Below are 19,032 nucleotides of genomic sequence, written 5' to 3'. Positions count from 1 at the left end.
GTAAATTGCTGCAGCCACCATGGAAAACAATAAAGAGATTCCTCAAAAAAATAAAAATAGAAGTACCTTATGATCCAGTAATTCCACTACTGGATATTTAACCAGGAAAAACAAAAACACTAACTTGATATATGCATCAATGTTTATTGCACCATTATTTATAACAGCTAAGACATGGGAGTAACCTAAGTGTCCATCAATAGATGAGTGGAAAGGAAAATATTCACAATGGAATATTATACAGCCACAAAAGGACGAGATCTTGTCATTTGATTCAACATGGGTGGACCTAGAGGTTATTTTGCTAAGTGAAATAAGTCAGACAGAGAAAGACAAATACCATATAATTCCACTCAAAAATGGTATTTTAAAAATGAATAAACAACCATAAAACAGAATCAAACTTGTAAATACAGAGAACAAACTGATGATTGTAGGGAGGAGAATAGCAGTTGGGACAAATGAGTGAAGAGAGAAAGGTACAGGCTGCCAGTAATGGAATGAGTAAATCATAGGAATAAAAAGGAGAGCATATGGAATACAATCAATGATATAGTAATAGTGATTTAATGAGACAGATTGTAGCTATACTTGTGGTGAACATAGCATAGTGTGTAAGCTTGTCAAACTACTAAATTATATGCCTGAAACTAATGTCATATTGTATGTCAACTACACTCAAATAATTTGTTTTTAAAAATTAGGTTTTTTACCTGAAAATAAGTTAAATACAATTTTTGTAAAGTTTGTAAGTAAGTTAAATATAACATTGGGCTGTAATTTCCCAAGAGCCTTTTTGATGAACACTTTTTATATTTGCAGAAGTTTCTGTAGGGCATTTTTCATATCTTTGTTCCTAAGACTGTATATCACCGGTTTAAGGAGTGGGGTCACAACAGAATAAAACAGAGTCACAATCTTCTGTGTTCCAGCTTCATGCTCAGATGTTGGGCTCCCATACATGACCAGTACTGAGCCATAGAACAGTGAAACCATGGCCAAATGAGACCCACAGGTGGAGAAAGCTTTTCTTCGTCCAGCTGCTGAAGGGACTTTAAACACTGCTTGTAGGACCAGAGTATAGGATCCCATGATGAAGAGAAATGGAATGATGAGGGGCAGAGGACTTAAAGTGGAGAAGATAATCTCTACCACAGGAGCTTTTTTACAAGTGAGTGTTAGAAGAGGACCTGGATCACAGAGGAAGTGGTCGATAACCCTGGATCCACAGAAGGACATTTGGGAGATGATGATGATGGGAATCAAGAACCAGAGGAAACCAAATACCCAGCAGCCAACCACAAGATTGGTGCAGAGACGTCCAGTCATAATGGTTGGATAGTGTAGAGGCCGGCAGATGGCAAGGTACCGATCAAATGCCATAATGGCTAAGAAAAAGCATTCTGTAGAACCCAAGGAGAAGAAAAAGTAGAACTGGAGAAAGCACCCAGAGAAGGAGATGACCTTCGTGTCAGAGAGGAAGTTGGCCAACATGTTGGGGACAGTGGAGGTGACATACCAGATCTCTAGGAAGGAGAAGTTGGCGAGCAAGATGTACATGGGAGTATGGAGTCTCTGATCCCAGTGCACAGCACAGATGATAGACCCATTGCCCATGAGGGTCAGGAGGTAGACAACAGAGAAGAGCACAAAGAGGAGGATCTGCCCCTCCCTGGAGCAAGGGAAGCCCAGGAGGATGAAGCCAGTGATGGTGCTGGAGGTGTTGGGGGTGTTGTATATTTTCATATGTCTGTGAGCTGTAAAAAGACCATCAAATTATTTAATGACTGTAAAGACAAATAGGGACCCAAATTATATTTAAACCATTTTGATAAAGAAAATAAAGACATATATGTTAATACTTACCTTTTTTCTTTGAAATTGAAATAATTGACCTGGTTTGCTTTTTATTCTCATTCACATTTTCACTGTGGACTCAAGAAAACTTTGGATAGAATTGATAAGGCCTTGAAGGAGAGTGTTATAGAGGTGTTTTAACGTTATTTTAGACCTTATTCTTAATAGAGTTTATACCTACCTACTTACCTACCTACCTATCCTCTCAAAAATGGAATCTTTCCATTTTTAGAAGAGGCGACATCATTGTAGTTGTGGCAGAAACTGAGTTGAACTCTTTAGTTATGTAACACAAACTCAGAACTTTTTGAGTGACTTCTTTTACATGACTTGAAACTGGCCTAATTTAAAACTAAATGATTAATTCATCAATTTAATAATATTATATGCCAAATTTCATATATAAAATAGTCAAGCCAGCTGAAGTGAATTAATCTTAGTTTCTGTTGTGTTAAAACAGCAATTGTAGCCATCCAGTGTACCAAGGTGAAAGAATTGTTAATGGGCCATTGAAACAAGTCTGTGTTTACCTGAAAAAGAGATATAAATTTGCCTACTCTACAGTTGTAGAGAGAATTCTATTCCTACAATGCAAGCTATGGGTGTTATTGGTAACATGGAATTCTAAATAGCAGCGTATTTGTAGGGGATGCAGAGCTAAAATTTTACTCCATCCTCCAGTAACTACTTGGGAGCGTCTCAAGGCAGAGTGGCTTTTAAAGGCTGAATATATACATAATGCCTTTCTTTTATTCAAAACGGGTAAGAGTACCTTTGTTGAACAATCATGCACTTAGGCCTTGGAATCAGTTAGAACCCTCTGTAAATAAATGTTCAAATGAGCAACATTAAGAAGGTTGTGTCCCTCACTGCTTCTTTTTTTATGTTAAATCGATATTTTATTTCTTGAAATTTCTTCAAGAAATATTTTATTTCTTGAAACAGAGACCCACGAAGCCTAATAATTTCTTACTAGGAGTAGTCAAGTTTGGGTAATACGAAGGGTTGAGAGCAAAAAGTGGCAGCAGCCAGCTGACATCTCATCTCAAAGAATAGGTGTGGGCACTTAGAGTCTTGTGTTGGAGGAAGAATGAAATTGTGTCAGGTGGCAATGAGACTGGGGAGTTATAACACAATAAATATACTTTTAAAACACTTTCTGGGGCGCCTGGGTGGCTTAGTCGGTTAAGCGTCCGACTTTCGCTTAGGTCATGATCTCGCGGTTCATGGGTTCGAGCCCCGCGTCGGGCTCTGTGCTGACTGCCAGCTCAGAGCCTGGAGCCTGTTTCAGAGTCTGTAACTCCCTCTCTCTCTGACCCTCCCCTGCTCACGCTGTCTCTCTCTCTCCTAGAAATAAATAAAACATTTAAAAAAAAAAAAACAACACTTTCTACATCAGTTTAAACTCAGAACCCCTTGATTCCAATGCCATGAGGGATTCTTGGGGCCAATAAGATCTCTACAGATCTGCTTGGTTCTATTTAATGTATATAAATTCTAATAGGGTTTAATGGACCCTGATCTTGGTGCAGGGGAAAGTAGGCTAGATTCTGGTACCTGCACTATGAACTTTCACTTCCTAGGAGTCTTTTCCTTTTCTGCTTTTAAACTTATTTGTCTAGGGGCCCAATAATTTTCTGAGACCACATATTTATCTCTTATAAAGGAGAGTTGGAAGCAGACAACAGAATAGTCTACATTTTTAAAAAGTCGTTCTGTATCAGCTTCACTTGTGATTAAGGATATTAAGCATTTAACCTTCTTTTGCAGTATGCCTTGCAGTGTGTTTTCAAAGTTATATTGGAGTCACATGAGCCCACTGATTGTTAAAGAATAAAAACAGGGACACCCAGGAAGCATTCTGCTGTATCTAAAGGTCCTTGATGGCTTCTGAAAAAGATTAAGTCCAAAAGTCTAGTACCAATGTGAAGCAAGGTAACTTAATTATGATCAATTAAAAAGAAATTTTACTAATCATGATTAGTTTTTTCAACCAGGGTTGATTTGCTAGTATTTGTGAATTTTCATTTTAGGAGTAAGCATCTGTGAAACAATTTAATAATTGGCCCCTTGGATTAAATGTTTAAGAACTCTTCCCCACCCCACCCCCCAAATAGAGCATACTTCAGTGTAGTATTTACTCCCTTTCTTTTACCCTTAATTCATCAGCAATTTCTGTTCATTTGTCTCCAAACTAAGTCTCAGGTCCACCCACGTCTCTGTAGTTCAGGCTGTCTTCTTTTCTCTGCTAGACCACTGTGATACTGTCCTAATGGTTTCTGACTTCCCTTTTACCATGTACAATCTCCTATGCATGCCATAGCCAGAATGACTAAAAAAGGTAAATCATATCAGTCCTTTTTCTTGTTCACAGACTTCAATTTGCAAAGCACTTAGAATAAAATAAAAATCCCACACTAGGGTCTTTGACCCCTCTTGATATCCCCAACCTCATTTTGTTATTCTGTTAATCAAACACACACACATATACACTCTTTCTCTGTCCCTCATACTCACATGCCCACACACATACACATACACTCTGTTGTGAAAAGGAAGCACACACATACTTCACTAACATAAAGATGTCAAATATAAAATAGGGTTCTACAAGCAGAGGGGTTACAGGGTGTACATTATCCCCTGTGCTGATCTCCCTGGGAGATACACATCTTTGGATTATACCTATACTAGCCATCATTTCAGTAGAGAGGGACCCATTTCTGCACTGCTTTACATTGAGGGTCAGTAAGCTTTTTCTTAAAAATTTTGGCTTGCAGGCAGTATAGTTTCTAGCACAACTACTCACTTCTGCTGTTGTGTGAAAGCAGCCACAGACAATACCTAAATCAATGCATGTGGCTGTTTTCTGATAAAATGTTATTTATGTCCCCAGAAATTTGAGTTTCATATAACTTTCATGTGTCACAGAATGTTATTCATATATTGGTTTTCAAATTTAAGCTAAACATGGAAAACATCTTACTTCACTGGCCATACAAAAACAGGCAGCAGGCCAGAATTGTTCCATTGGTCATAGTTTGCTGGCTCCTACACTATGTGTTTATAGAGACAGGAAGGCAAGGACCATCCATTTGATTGTGGGACAATGGTAATTTGGTCCAACAATAATGACATTATATGAAAAGAGAGGACCTGTAGGGGTCGGCAGTTGGAATCAACCTGTTCTACTGAGCTAACAGACCTGTTGGGCCAGCTTTCAGCCAAATTACAAAACTGAGTTTACAAAGCCATCAGGATTTGCCTTTTTCTCTGTCTCTACATACATACATACATACATGTGCACACACAATTTGCATGTGCACATGATAGTTCAGAAATAGAACATTGGCCTTCTTCTAGTTAAGGGAAGCAATCAAATACTTTCCTGACTCATGGTCTTTGTTTCTGTCCTTCAAGTTCACTCTTTATCCCCAGTGTCCAGCACAGTCTGAAGAAAATAGTATTTTGTAAATATCTGTCGAAAATGATTATCTACAGTGTTACAGAGAATATAGTTAGATGATAGATAGAAGTCACTCACTTCAAAAAACCTGTGAGATGAAATTTTAGGAAATTAAAGAAAGGCTCTAACTGACTTGAGCCTACCAGAGCATTGGACCAGACTTGAGAGGAATTCCTTCCAAAGGAAGCAATGTGAGATGGAATATTCTGGGTAATAGAACATATTCCACTCCAAACCCAGAGGGTTCCTGTCTGACTGCTAAAGACAATAATGGTCCCGCAGCTCTGGATCTTGAAGTAGGAGAGATTGGGATGAAATTTCTAGATTCAGTGTCACAACAAAGTTGCCTACTGGCTATAGGGAGGTTTGTTAGTGTAAGCTTTATTTTCCTTATGTGAAAAGGGAGCAGCAGCATATGATTTTTAATCACTTTTTATTATAAAATGCTTACTCCTCTTTCAAGTATAGGACAAGTAGACATGCTATAAAGGCTTTAAGAGATCTAGAGGTGATATTTTAGTTACATTTATGTCTCAGATAAAACACAAATTTGATAGATTTTTGCTCATACATGAAGCCACAAGATCCAGGCCAACTACCTTTCAGGGCAATTCTCCAACTTTGAGAGTCTGATAAAGCTGCCCTAGGAAACAAGGAGTGAAAAACGATTCTCTGTGTGTCATCAGTATTTCATGCTTGACTAAACTAAATTGACAGTGGGTGAAAAAAAGATATTTCTCTTTTTTAAAGGCTTATTTATTTAGTTTGAGAGAGAAAGTACATGCATGTGCTCCAGAGAAGGGGAGGGGTAGAGAGAGAGAGGGAGAGAATTCCAAGCAGGCTCCATGCTGCCTGCACAGAGCCTCGACATAGTGCTTGATCCCACAAGCTGTAAGGTCATGACCTGAACTGAAATCAAAAATTGGATGCTTAACCCATTGAGCCACCCAAGCACCCCCCAAAATAGATATTTCTCACAAGACTGTATTGTTACCTGCCTTTTATTACTTGGCTACTCTGTACAGAGAGTGGCATGAGGCTTTGGTCAGTGGCAGAAGGTTTCTCCAGACTGCTTTAGAAAGTGCTGTGTAGGACTCCACACCCGAAAAACAAACAACCCAGTGAAGAAATGGACAGAAGAGGCTCCAGGCTCTGAGCTGTCAGCACAGAGCGTGATGCAGGGCTCAAACTCACAAACTGTGAGATCATGACCTGAGCCACCCAGGAGCCTCATTGTGTGGATCATTTGTAGACAACCTGTGTCTCATCCCAGTGCTTGTCAACCACTATTCTGTTTCCCTTATCTATAATTCTGCCTTTTCCATGATATCGTATAAATGGAGTCATACAATATGTAGCCTTTTAAGTTCGATTTCTTTGACTTCTCAAAATATACCTAAAGTTGTTTCAAGTTATTATGTGTATCAGTAGTGTATCATTCCTTTTTATTATTCAATAGGTGTACAGGTATTTGTTTATTCATTAACCTATTAAAGGATATCTGTGTTGTTTTCAGTTTTTAGTGATTATGAATAAACCCACTATAAATTTAAAAAAAAGAAATTGCTGTGTAGGACATATCACACGTATGAATACAGTGCTGCCAAAGTTATGTTACATATTTAGGATGCTTGGACCTAATTAATCGATGAGCCAAACAAAATAAACTACACTCTCAACTTCATTATATTTTGGAAAGGTTGGATAGGCCCAATCTAGGAGAGCCAATTCTTGAGCTATAATGTATAAGATGAGAGAAAGATGTTTCTCTGATATTTTACTTTTTTCCTAAGGCAGGTCTAAGAAGGCACAATGGTAGGAAAGGATTATTGGTCTGCTCTCATAACAGCACACCCATCTGCTTCATTTGGTTTGGACATATTGTCATACCTATCTCATTTCTGCAAAACCCTTGAAAATAAGGATAATGTTCTTATTTATGAGAAGTAATAAACAGCTAAGAATAGTATAAAAGCAAACAACTTTAAGTAATGGGCCTAGGGTTTGAATTACAAATCATACTTTACCAACTGTGGAAGCTTTGTTAAATCAATTATATAAACTATTGCCCAGTTTGTTTATTTGTAAAATGGGAAGAGTAACACTTTCACCAAATGGTTGAATGAGGTAACCTGTGGAAGAACCTTGGCTAGGTCCTGACACACAAAAATGCTTAGGAATTGTTAGCTCTATAATATGTACTGAAGCAAAGTAAAACGGAGACTTATTTAAAGGGTGTACCTATTCTAGCTTTTCTAACTCCTATTTTCTCCTCCAAGCACCACCTCATTCCTTTCAAGGGGACAAAAGGAGAATCCAAACCTGAAATTTTCTCTTGTGGTGTCTGATCTTCCTGGAGAGGGAGAGGTCGTCTCTTCCACAATAACCATCAAGGAGTGAAAGTGTAGAAATACTCTCTCTTGGTGTCATCTCTTGGTGTTTGCCAGAGGTTGGAGGGCTTATAACAGAGCCTCCAGGGAGTGAACCCTGCTCCATGAGAATCACTTTTCCACTTCTAGAAGAAGAATGGTATCAGGAGGCTGTTCTGTGCTAGTTATTTTCTTCTCCTGAGGCCTGCTTTCTCTGGAGACCATGATGCCTTCTGCCTTTGTTTTCCAGTAGAGTAGAAAATACTATCTTTTCCAGCTACAAACTTCTCAGGGATGGCATGAGGTCTAGCCAATCTCCAAACCTACTTGGAGCACCTGCCTGCTGCCCAAGGAAAAGTATCAAAGTAACACAGGGTGTGGTGGCTGCATGAAGGAAGCCACTCACTGGGCCTCTGCTGAGTGTTGTCAGTCATGGGTTTTAGGGACAGATCCTCTTATGACTTTCCATAAATGAGAGATGGGAATGATGAGTGATGAAATCTCAGGCATAGAGGGGTATGCAGTTACAGGAGGAATCAATCTTCTTGGCTCCTACCTGGTTTCTTTTTTTTTTTTTTTTTTTTTTTATTTCTAGGAGAGAGAGAGAGAGACAGCGTGAGCAGGGGAGGGTCAGAGAGAGAGGGAGTCACAGACTGNTTATTTCTAGGAGAGAGAGAGAGAGACAGCGTGAGCAGGGGAGGGTCAGAGAGAGAGGGAGTCACAGACTGAAACAGGCTCCAGGCTCCAAGCTGGCAGTCAGCACAGAGCCCGACGCAGGGCCCAAACCCACGAACCGCGAGATCATGACCTAAGCGAAAGTCGGACGCTTAACCGACTAAGCCACCCAGGAGCCCCTCCTACCTGGTTTCTTAATAGATCGTTTCCTTTCTTGTTGATGGTTGGGCTCTGTGAGCCTCAAGCAGTTAAATCTCAGGGCACAGTTCCCAGGTCCAAGAGAGGCTAGAACAGGGCAGTTCATAGTTCCACTCCAGCAGTTGCACCTAGGAGTTGGGCTCTGTGCCTTCCTCATCTCTGATGGGATGCAGGTCTTTTAGCATAACTCATCCTCTCTCCCTGTTTCCAACCATGGAAGGAGTTTCATCTTAATGACTTATTACGAGCGCCTGCATGGCTAAAGTTGGTTAAGCATCTGACCAGCTCAGGTCATGATCTTGTGGTACATGCGTCTGAGCCCTGTTGGGCTCTGTGCTGACAGCTCAGAGTCTGGAACCTGCTTGAGATCTGTGTCTCCCTCTCTCTCTGCCCCTCTTCTGCTAGCCCTCTCTCTATCTATAGATAAACAAACATTAAAATAAAAAAAAATGACTTAGTAGTTCATTTCACTTCCTTGTTTGAACAGCTCTGATGTTTCCCTCAGTCCACAACACAGGATTCAAAATTGGCAAACCAGGACACCTGCTATTCAGCTCAAACCCATCATCATGATTACTATTATTGTTGTTATTTTCCTTTTCCTCACCATTTCCTACAGGTGTTCTTGTGTCATGGCCACATCAAGCTACTTAGGCATGCAGTGGAAGATCAGACATTTTCATGTAGTGAATAATTTTACCCTTGAAAAGTAGACAAGGACACTGCATTAACGACTGGCAGTAGGGGAGTTAAGCCCTGTAGGGTGAGGGACTTGAGGAGATTAATTTACTCATGCAGATGAAGAGAGCTAATTTATTGAAATGTCCTCTTTCTATTCTTTTTCTTTTTTTGTCAGCCTCTCCTCTCATTGTTCCTCTCTGCCCACATATCTTCTTAAAAAATTCTGTGGAAACTAATTTGACAATAAACTATTTGTAAAAATAATTTTTTAAAAAGTTCTTAAAAAATAAATAAAAGTACACTTATGATGAGCACTAAAAAAAAAATTCTTGGAGGTGGTATTAGTACAGTGTAACAGAGTTCATTGGTTTCCTGTCCATATTCTCTCCATATTTCCTCCTTTTATTTTCACTTCAGCATAACTGCCAACATCTGTATTTATTTCCCAAAGTTTTTTTTCTTTTTTCCTGACTGGGAAACCTGCTTTGCCTGCCCATTCTTTATTCTTCCAGGCCAGAAGTTCTATAGTTAATGACCTCTACACTCACCAGAAGCCCTCAATGATGGACAGATGAGAGCTGGGGTATCAATATTCCAGCTTCTCCACCGCTATAGTGGGATAACTCTGGGATGTCTACTCTGAGGTTCTCCAGAGGGATTAGCACCAGTTACCCACAGTGGTAGCTGGCTTGACAATGTACCTTTTGTTGGAACACTTCCCTTCCTTGTTTCACTTTTCCCTGTCAATGTCCTCTTCATTACCCAAATGAACTGCCTGCACTAGAATCCATGTCTCAGGATTAATTCTGGAGAGACCAACGAAGACATAGGGGCAGGTACATTATAACCCTACTACCATTTGTAATAATGTTTAGATGAGCAAATTTGTTTCAAGTTTCAAACAACCAGTCAAACATTTTTTGGAGAAAGAGCAAAACATTTTTGCTTTACCTAATTCTTTCATCTTCTTTTCACTGATCATAATAGCTGGACAAGATTAGATTGTGGGCACGTTTTCTGTTTCTCTTTATGCTAATTAGGAAACTAAACTACCACAGCCACTCAGTGTTCACCAATAGACTTTGGTAAAATTAAAAATTATTTTTGAGTTGTAGAAGTTCTTTATATTTTTTTGGTTTTAACCTCTTGTCAAATATATGGCTTTCAAGTACTTTGCCATTTTGTAGGTTGCCTTTTCATTTTGTTTATTTTGCTGTGCCAAATCTTTAGTTTGATGCAGTCCCACTTGGTTTTGCTTTTGTTGCATGTACTTTTGGTGTTATATCCAAAAAGTCATTGCTCAGACCATAAATTTTTCCCCTGTGGTTATGAAACTTCACCTTTATGGATTCTTCTAGGTCTTATATCTAAGTCTTTAATCCATTTGAGTTGATTTTTGTGTATGGTGTGAGATATAGTTCCAATTTCATTCTTTTACATGTGGATATCCAGTTTTTTCACACCATTTATTGACACTATCCTTTCCCCCTATTGCCAAAGATTAGTTGACCCTATATGTATACTCTTAATTAGATGTGTCTTCTTTCAACTATATACACTTACTGCCATATTTTGAAGCTTGCTATCAAGTTGGATTATGCTAATTGTTTATTTATTTTCTCATATGCTGGGTGAGCTGGAGAGTAGCATGCTTTACTTTCTTTCTCAAAATAGTCACTTAGACAGTCAAAACAGATTTTCTGTTCACATCCTCCTTGGCACATAGTTTCCTTCAGAGTATTACTACAATCTGAATATTCCAGGTTCTTATCCAATGGAATGCATTAGTTTCTTATTGATGCTATAACAAATGCACAAATTTAGTGGCTAAAAACAATGTAACCATTGAGTTCTTAGAGTTCTGGAAGACAAAGTCTGAAATAGGTCCACTGGGCTAAATTCAAGATGTCAGTGGGACAGTGTTCCTTATGGAGACTGTAAGGGAGAATCAATTACTTTGCCTTTTTTTAAGCTTTTAGATGTCTCTTGCATTATGTGGTTAATGGCTTCCTTTTCCATCTTCAAAGACATTTTCAAACCTCTTTTGAACTCTACCCCCTACTTCCATTGTCACATTTCCTTCTTTGATTCTTTTCTCTTGCCTCCCTCTTACCCTTATAAGGACCTCTGCAATTGGATTGGCCACCCAGATAACCCAGGACAGTCTTCTCTTCTCAAGATCCTTAATTGAATTATATTTTCAAAGTCTCTTTAGCTATGCAAGGTAACATATTCACAGGTTTAGAGATTAGGGTATCAATATCTTTGGAGTGTCATTATTCCGCCTACTACACTGGTCCAGGGAAGTGCAGATATAGACCCACTTCTTGTAATCTGCCCAATCCATGGCAGGCTCAGGTAAGGCTGGTTTCAGGAGAGGACTCTGGGTTATCTTTCCTGGCATTATCACGCTTTCCAAGCCAAACTCCCCAGAAAGCCATATGATGGGCATATGAAGATCTAGAGTGGACTGAAGGGGTCCAGAAATTGATTCAGTGTGTGTTGGATAGGATTTTTCCATCTGCATTTCCTGAGGAGCTAACAGAGAAGATAAAGTTACTGTATTCTCTGTAGTACCAAAGAGATCAAGCTGAGTGAGACTCTCAGCCTTTTTTTTTTCCTCTATCAATTTGTAAATAGACATTTTCCTAATCTTCCTGCTTTCCTGCTCCCCATGAATTTATTGCCATGGGTTTAACTCTCTGGATTTAATTCTGATAAAATTAATAAATGACATATATTCTGACATTATAAATACAATTTTTATCACAAATAATTAGGTGAACAATAAAGTTATTGAGGTTTCATATTGGGTGAATAAACATAAGATATATAAGTTCTTTAAAAACTAGGAATCATTGAGCCAAATTTACTATATTTTATTATTAATAAAATAATATATTTGATTATAATTTGAAATTCCTTTTTGATACATTCTGTACCTAATGTAGGTATTTAGTAAAAGCAAAAAGTGAAAAGAAGGAAAAAATCAAGTATACTTTTACTAGAGAGACAAGATATCATTGATATATTTCTTCCAATATTTGGTTCACAAGGATTAGATTTTTTCTTTCCTTCTTTTTTTCCCACAGAGGATTAACACTGTGTTTTCAATATTATATCCTGTTTGTTTAAAATTCTTATTAGCCATTTACAAGTCCTAAACATTAAGTAAGCATTTTAAATGGTTTTAAACTTTGAGCAATCAGAATGTTTTCCATATTTGATATTTTTTATAACTTATTTATGACAAAATGGCAGTATGTGAGGGTATGTGCTTTGGCTAAGAAGATTTGGGTTTGAATTCACCTGTCTTTATTATTAGTTTGCTTTTGGGCAATTATATTGTTACCAATACCTTAGTCTCTTCTCTGTAAAGTGAGTATAATAGTGCCTGCTTCATGAGGACTAAAAAACAGAATGCCTATAAAACATTTAGCAGTGGTTCATATATAATCAGCTATCATAATGAAACAGGATAGATGGATGGAACTTAAGTGTGGGGGTTCAAATCCTGGCTCTAAAGTCACTAACATTGCCTACCAAGCCACTGAAACAACTTGCCCTCCTTTCCTCATGTGTAAAATGGAAGTAACAGGGGCGCCTGGGTGGCTTAGTCGGTTAAGCGTCCGACTTTCACTTAGGTCATGATCTCGCGGTTTGTGGGTTCGAGCCCCGCGTCAGGCTTTGTGCTGACTGCCAGCTCAGAGCCTGGAGCCTGTTTCAGAGTCTGTGACTCCTTCTCTCTCTGACCCTCCCCTGCTCACGCTGTCTCTCTCTCTCTCTCCTAGAAATAAATAAAACATTAAAAAATTAAAAAAAAAATGGAAGTAACAACAGTGACCACTTCATAATATTATTATGAGGTTTAACTGAGCTAATACTTAGAACAATGCCAGGCACACAGCAAGTACCCAATAAATGTTAGCTGTTATTGTGCTTAAAGACTGTTGTTTATTAAGAGTTGTTTCTCCCATTTCTTTGTGTCTTCTTCAATTTCCTTCAAAAGTTTTCTATAGTTTTCAGCATACAGATCTCTTATATCTTTGGCTAGGTTTATTCCTAGGTATTTTATGGTTTTTGGTGCAGTTGTGAATGGGGTCAATTTCTTGATTTCTCTTTCTGTTGCTTCATTATTGGTGTATAGAAATGGAACATATTTCTGTACATTGATTTTGTACGCTGCAACTTTGTTGAATTCATGGATCAGTTCAAGCAGCCTTTTGGTGGAGTCTTTTGGGTTTTCCATGTAGTATATTGTGTCGTCTGCAAAAAGTGAAAGTTTGACTTCTTCTCTGCCAATTTGGATGCCTTTTATTTCTTTGTGTTTTCTGACTGCTGATCTAGGACTTCCAACACTATGTTAAACAACAGTCATTGTTTAAACAACAGTTCCTGTCATGTTCCTGATCTCAGAGGAAAGCTCTCAGTTTTTCCCCATGAAGATTATATCAGCTGTGGGCTTTTCATATATGGGTTGTATGATGTTAAGGTATGTTCCTTCTATCTCGACTTTCTCAAGGGTTTTATTAAGATAACATGCTGTATTTGTCAAGTGCTTTTTCTGTATCTATTGACAGGGTCATAAAGTTCTTATCCTTTCTTTTATTAATGTGATTTATCACATTGATTGATTTCTTTTATCATACACAAAAATAAACTCAAAATGGATGAAAGATCTAAAGGTGAGGCAGGAAACCATCAAAACCCTAGACTAGAAAGCAGGCAAAAACCTCTTTGATCTCAGATGCAGCAATTTATTACTCAATACACATCCAAAGGGAGGGGAATTAAAAGCAAAAATGAACTATTGAGACCTCATTAAGATAAAAAGCTTCTGCACTGCAAAGGAAGCAATCAACAAAACTAAAAGGCAACGGATGGAATGGAAAAAGATATTTGCAAATGATGTATCAGATAAAGGGTTAGTATCCAAAATCTATAAAGAACTTACCAAACTCAACACCCACAAAACAAATAATCCAGTGAAGAAATGGGCAAAAGACATGACTAGGCAGTTTTCCAAAGAAGACATCCAGTTGGCCTACAGGCACATGAAAAGATGCTCAATGTCACTCATCATCAGGGAAATACAAATCAAAACCACAATGAGGTACCACGTCACACCAGTCAAAGTGGCTAAAATTAACAACTCAGGAAACTACAGTTGTAGGCGACGATGTGGAGAAATGGGAACCCTCTTGTACTGTTTTTGGGAATGGTACAGCCGCTCTGGAGAACAGTATGGAGATTCCTCAAAAAATTAAAAATAGAATTACCCTACAACCCAGCAATAGCACTACTAGGAATTTATCCAAAGGATATAGGTGTGGTGATTCATAGGGCACATGTACCTCAATGTTTATAGCAGTGCTTTTAACAATAGCCTAATTATGGAAAGAGCCCAGATGTCTATCAACTGATGAATGAATAAAGAAGATGTGGTTTATATATACAATGGAATACGACTTGGCAATCTCGAGAAAGAATGAAATCCTGCCATTTGCAACAACATGGATGAAACTAGAGGGTATTATGCTAAGTGAAATAAGTCAGTCAGAGAAAGACAGATATTATATATCTTCACTCATATATGGAACTTGAGAAACTTAAGACCATGGGGGAAGGAAAGGGGAAAAATAGTTACAAACAGAGAGGGAAGGAGACAAACCGTGAGAGACTCTGAAATACAGAGAACAAACTGAGAGTTGATGGGGGCGTGGGGGAGAGGGGAAATTGGGTGATGGGCATGGAGGAAGGCACTTGTTGGGATGAGCACTGAGTGTTGTATGTAAGAATGAAACACGGGAACAAGAGCACGCTGTATACACCATATGTTAGTCAATTTGACAATAAATTATATTAAAAAGTAATAAAAAATAAAACCTGCATGCATACATTAAAAAAAAAAAGAGTTGTCTCTTTGGGATAGATTGACACCTAGACCTAATGGATCAGAGAGCATGTTCATCCAAACAAATAGGGGTCCTTCCTCGGGGAGGAAGAGCAAATATTCTTATTTTTCAAAGATAATAAATCTCATGTCATTATTTCTTTTAGGACATTCTTCCCTCCATATGATGTTCTTTTTCATTATACCTTACACCATGAGGTGGCTCACATACTTCACCAGCATGGTGCCAGGTGTATCCACCAAGGTCCTATTAGGGAACAGGAGTTTATTCAGAGGACAAAACTGAAGAGACTCTAATTAAGAAACTTTTTATAGACGCATAGACAGAGTGAAGAAAATCAAGAATGGATAGTGAGGCACTCAGAGACTTGTAGCACTGAGAAACTATTATTATACAAGACCTGAAAAGATCAAAAGAGGAAATAGTGTTACAGGAACCCCCGTGAGAGCTGGAGCTGTGAAGCAGGTGTCCTCTTAGAGAAACTTCAGTCATAGAGAGATGCAGCCATTGCTAGCACCAAGTAGTGAACACAGAAGAAATATACTTTTCAGAGTAAGCCATAATGTTTGTAGGTCCCAGGGCAAAAGTACAAGTGGATACTCACATACAATATGTCTAAATATTTAAAAGTTAAAAATAAAACTAATAAACTATTCTGTAAAGTATATCCTATTCTTCTACATTTTCAGGTGTACTTTGTGTGGGCTTAGAGTATTAGGTTTAAATGTAGAATTCTCAGAATGCTGGGAGTTTCATGCAGAATGGTAGTGTGGAGAGAGCTGACCTCTGACTCCTGGCCCCGGGTTGTGGCTTAGCCCTTTCTCTTCTTACCCTTGAATTTGTTCTACAATGTGAGGGGCCCTCATACTCGCAGGAGAACACCTAGCTTGTATATCCAGGCTCTGTCCATACCCCTTCAGGTAGGCTCCATTTGTCACCTGTATGGTCTAGTAATGTACACAGAGTCTTCCATTCAGAATATAGACTCAGGTAAGAGGTTTACACAGGCCGTGGAAGTGAGCTTGGGGCCATTAGAGCAAGGAATTCCAGAGTCCTAAGTACTCAGGGCTTGATCTGGAAAGGGAACGGGTGTAGAGAACATCTTCTTGGTTCCACAGCCACTTCACCATTAGGAAATTGGAAGTGGCCAGAGTGGGGCACTTTACAGCACAGGAATAATCCCCATTTACCTGGGTATATAGTCTGTGTTGAAGCTAACTTATCTCTCTTCCTTGCCTCTTATCTCCTGATAGTGTCTCCCATTGGCTGAATTTAGCTGGAAGCCATCTACCAATAGAACTTGTAGGATGTAGTGTCTATAGTGGACAATAGAGAAGAGCACAAAGAGGAGGATCCAAATCTCAGGGCATGAGAAGTCAGTCAGAGTGTTGGCATGTTGGAGGTGTTATAAATGTTCATTTATCTATGAGACGTAAAAAGACTAGCAGTTAGCGAATGTCAATGGAATGAACTAGGGAATCACTTCTGTCATCCCATTTACATCAAGTTAGGGGGTGGGGCAAGGCTCTACCTCCTACGTCTTTTGAGTATTATAGTGGGGAATAGCATCTCACTCTCTGCTTCTTTATCTTCTTCCTTTAAAGTATTGATGAACAGGCTGCATGTATACTGTCTGTTCAAGTTGGAGCTGGCATATGACATGGATACTTGCTCAGGTCCTTGCCATAGGTCATGTGAGTGTCACTACTGACTGTGGGTGTCCACTCAGGGGAAACAGAGTCAGATTTTCTGGCTGTACAAGTAATAATACAAAGGAATTTTAGAATTAGTTGGTTTAGATGTTTCTGATATCATGGCTAAGTGATGTGAGATCTACTATCATGTATTTTCATGGTCTGCAATGGTTCCCTTATCAAATTTTTTATCTTAATTGTTTGATTGACTTGATAATTTAGTTCCAAGTTTGGAATAGGGCTAACCATGTCTCTGGCTAAACTGGATGTGGTCTTTGTCTGTTGGGAATTACAGCCTTATTCATAGAAGGCATATCAAACCCTACTCACAGCCTCAATAGAAGATATCCTTATGTTCTGTATATCAATTTATTTCTTACCAATGATTAAAAGTTATATAAAATATCAACTTATGTTTCTAACACTCTCTTAATAATCTTTTATTTTTTAAGTTTATTTTGAGAGAGAAAGAAAATGGGGTAAGGGCAGAGAGAAAGGGGGGAGAGAGAGAGAATCCTAAACAGGCTCTGCACTGTCAGCACAGAGTCTGATGTGGGGCTTGAACTAACAAACTGCAAGATCATGACCTGAGCACAAAGAGTTGGACGCTCAAGTGAGCTACCCAGGTGTCCCTCTCTTCTTAATCTTATTGAATTATGAATTAAAGGTTGACCAAAAAACCTTCTCGTGTGACTCCCCAATCCCTCCCCACCCTAATGTAAAAGTATAGAATAAATCATCATAAAAATAATTGCTGTTTGTCTGGGACTTAACAAAAATGAGAACAACTCACAGGGCTTGCAATGGTTATAATTAATTTTACCTTTACATGTAAGGGGACTGAGACTTCAAGGATTTTAGTCACTTTCTGCCATTGCACAACTAGTAAGTGGCCAAACTAAAATTCATGGGCAGGTCATGGGAGTTTGGATCCATTGTTCTATGAGGCTATATTGATGAATTGTTGGGCATAATGATTGCATTCTCATTTCCTGCATATCTACACAGTATACTGATAAAAATTCAGACAAACAACATTTCTTTCTTCACTTCGTTGCTCACTTCTACTTCATTTCCCTGACACTGCTGAATGCTGCTGCCTCTCTGTCATGGTCAATGACTCATACCTCAACATCCATTGCCCTATCCCATTATCATGATTCGGTGGCTCTGACAATTTTGGTATATCTGTGTTTACTCATTGGTGTCCTTAACACTTAATCCTCATTTTTTTCTTTTCCTAACATTACTGAGCACTTTCTGTGTGACCTGAACCCATTGATGATCTGTTTTGTACCCCCATACACATCACAGAATGTACATTTCATTCTCTGAGTCCCACAACTGAGAGTTTAGTTAAAATGTAGACCTTTAGGTCTTTCATCCATTTTGACTTTATTTTTCTGTATGGTGTAAGAAAGTGGCCCATTTTCTGTCTTCTGCATGTTGCTGTCCAGTTTCCCCAACACCATTTGTTGAAGAGACTGTCTTTCTTCCATTGGCTGCTCTTTCTTGCTTTGCCATTAGTTGACCATACTGTGGGTCAATTTCTGGGTTTTCTGTTCCATTGATCTATGTGTCTGTTTTTGTGCCAGTACCATACTGTCTTAATGACTACAGCTTTGTAATATAGCTTGAAGTCTGGAATTGTGATGCCTCCTTTGGTTTTCTTTTTCAAGATTGCTTTGGCTGTTTGGGGTCTTTTCTTGTTCTATACAAATTTCAGGGTTGTTTATTGTAGCATTGTGAAGAATGTTGTGGTATTTTGATAGAGATTGCATTAAATGTATATTTGCTTTGGGTAGTGTAGACATTTTAATAATGATAGTTCTACCAATCCATAAGCATGAAATGTGTTTCCAATTTTTTTGATGTCCTCTACAGTTTGTTTCATAAGTTTTTTATAGTTTTCAGAGTATAGGTGTTCTACCTCTTTAGTTAGATTCATTCCTAGGCATCTTATGGTTTTTTGGTACAATTTTAAATGGGATATATTCCCATAGTAAAAATGGCAAAATACAAGGACAAAGAGAGAATTTTGAAAGCACCTAGGGAGAAAAGGGCCCTAACATACAAAGGGAAACCTATCAGAGTGGTGACAGACCTATCTACTGAAACGTGGCAGGCCAGAAAGGAATGGCAGGAGATCTTCAATGTGATGAACAGTAAAAATATGC

The 19,032-nt window shown here is 38.5% G+C and overlaps 1 protein-coding gene across 1 annotated transcript; it reads right to left on the bottom strand.

Moving 5' to 3' along the window:
• Positions 1-810: 810 nt before the first annotated feature.
• On the bottom strand, positions 811-1,840 carry LOC120225956 (olfactory receptor 11G2). Its single transcript, XM_039224146.1, has one exon. It carries the CDS (start codon positions 1,744-1,746, stop codon positions 811-813), a length of 936 nt encoding a protein of 311 aa, XP_039080077.1. The 5' UTR covers positions 1,747-1,840.
• Positions 1,841-19,032: the final 17,192 nt, after the last annotated feature.

This window comes from Hyaena hyaena, unplaced genomic scaffold (genome assembly GCF_003009895.1).
Source record: "Hyaena hyaena isolate Hyena2069 unplaced genomic scaffold, ASM300989v1 scaffold_1539, whole genome shotgun sequence".
Classification (NCBI taxonomy): domain Eukaryota; kingdom Metazoa; phylum Chordata; class Mammalia; order Carnivora; family Hyaenidae; genus Hyaena; species Hyaena hyaena.
This window is presented reverse-complemented; position numbering and strand designations above follow the sequence as displayed.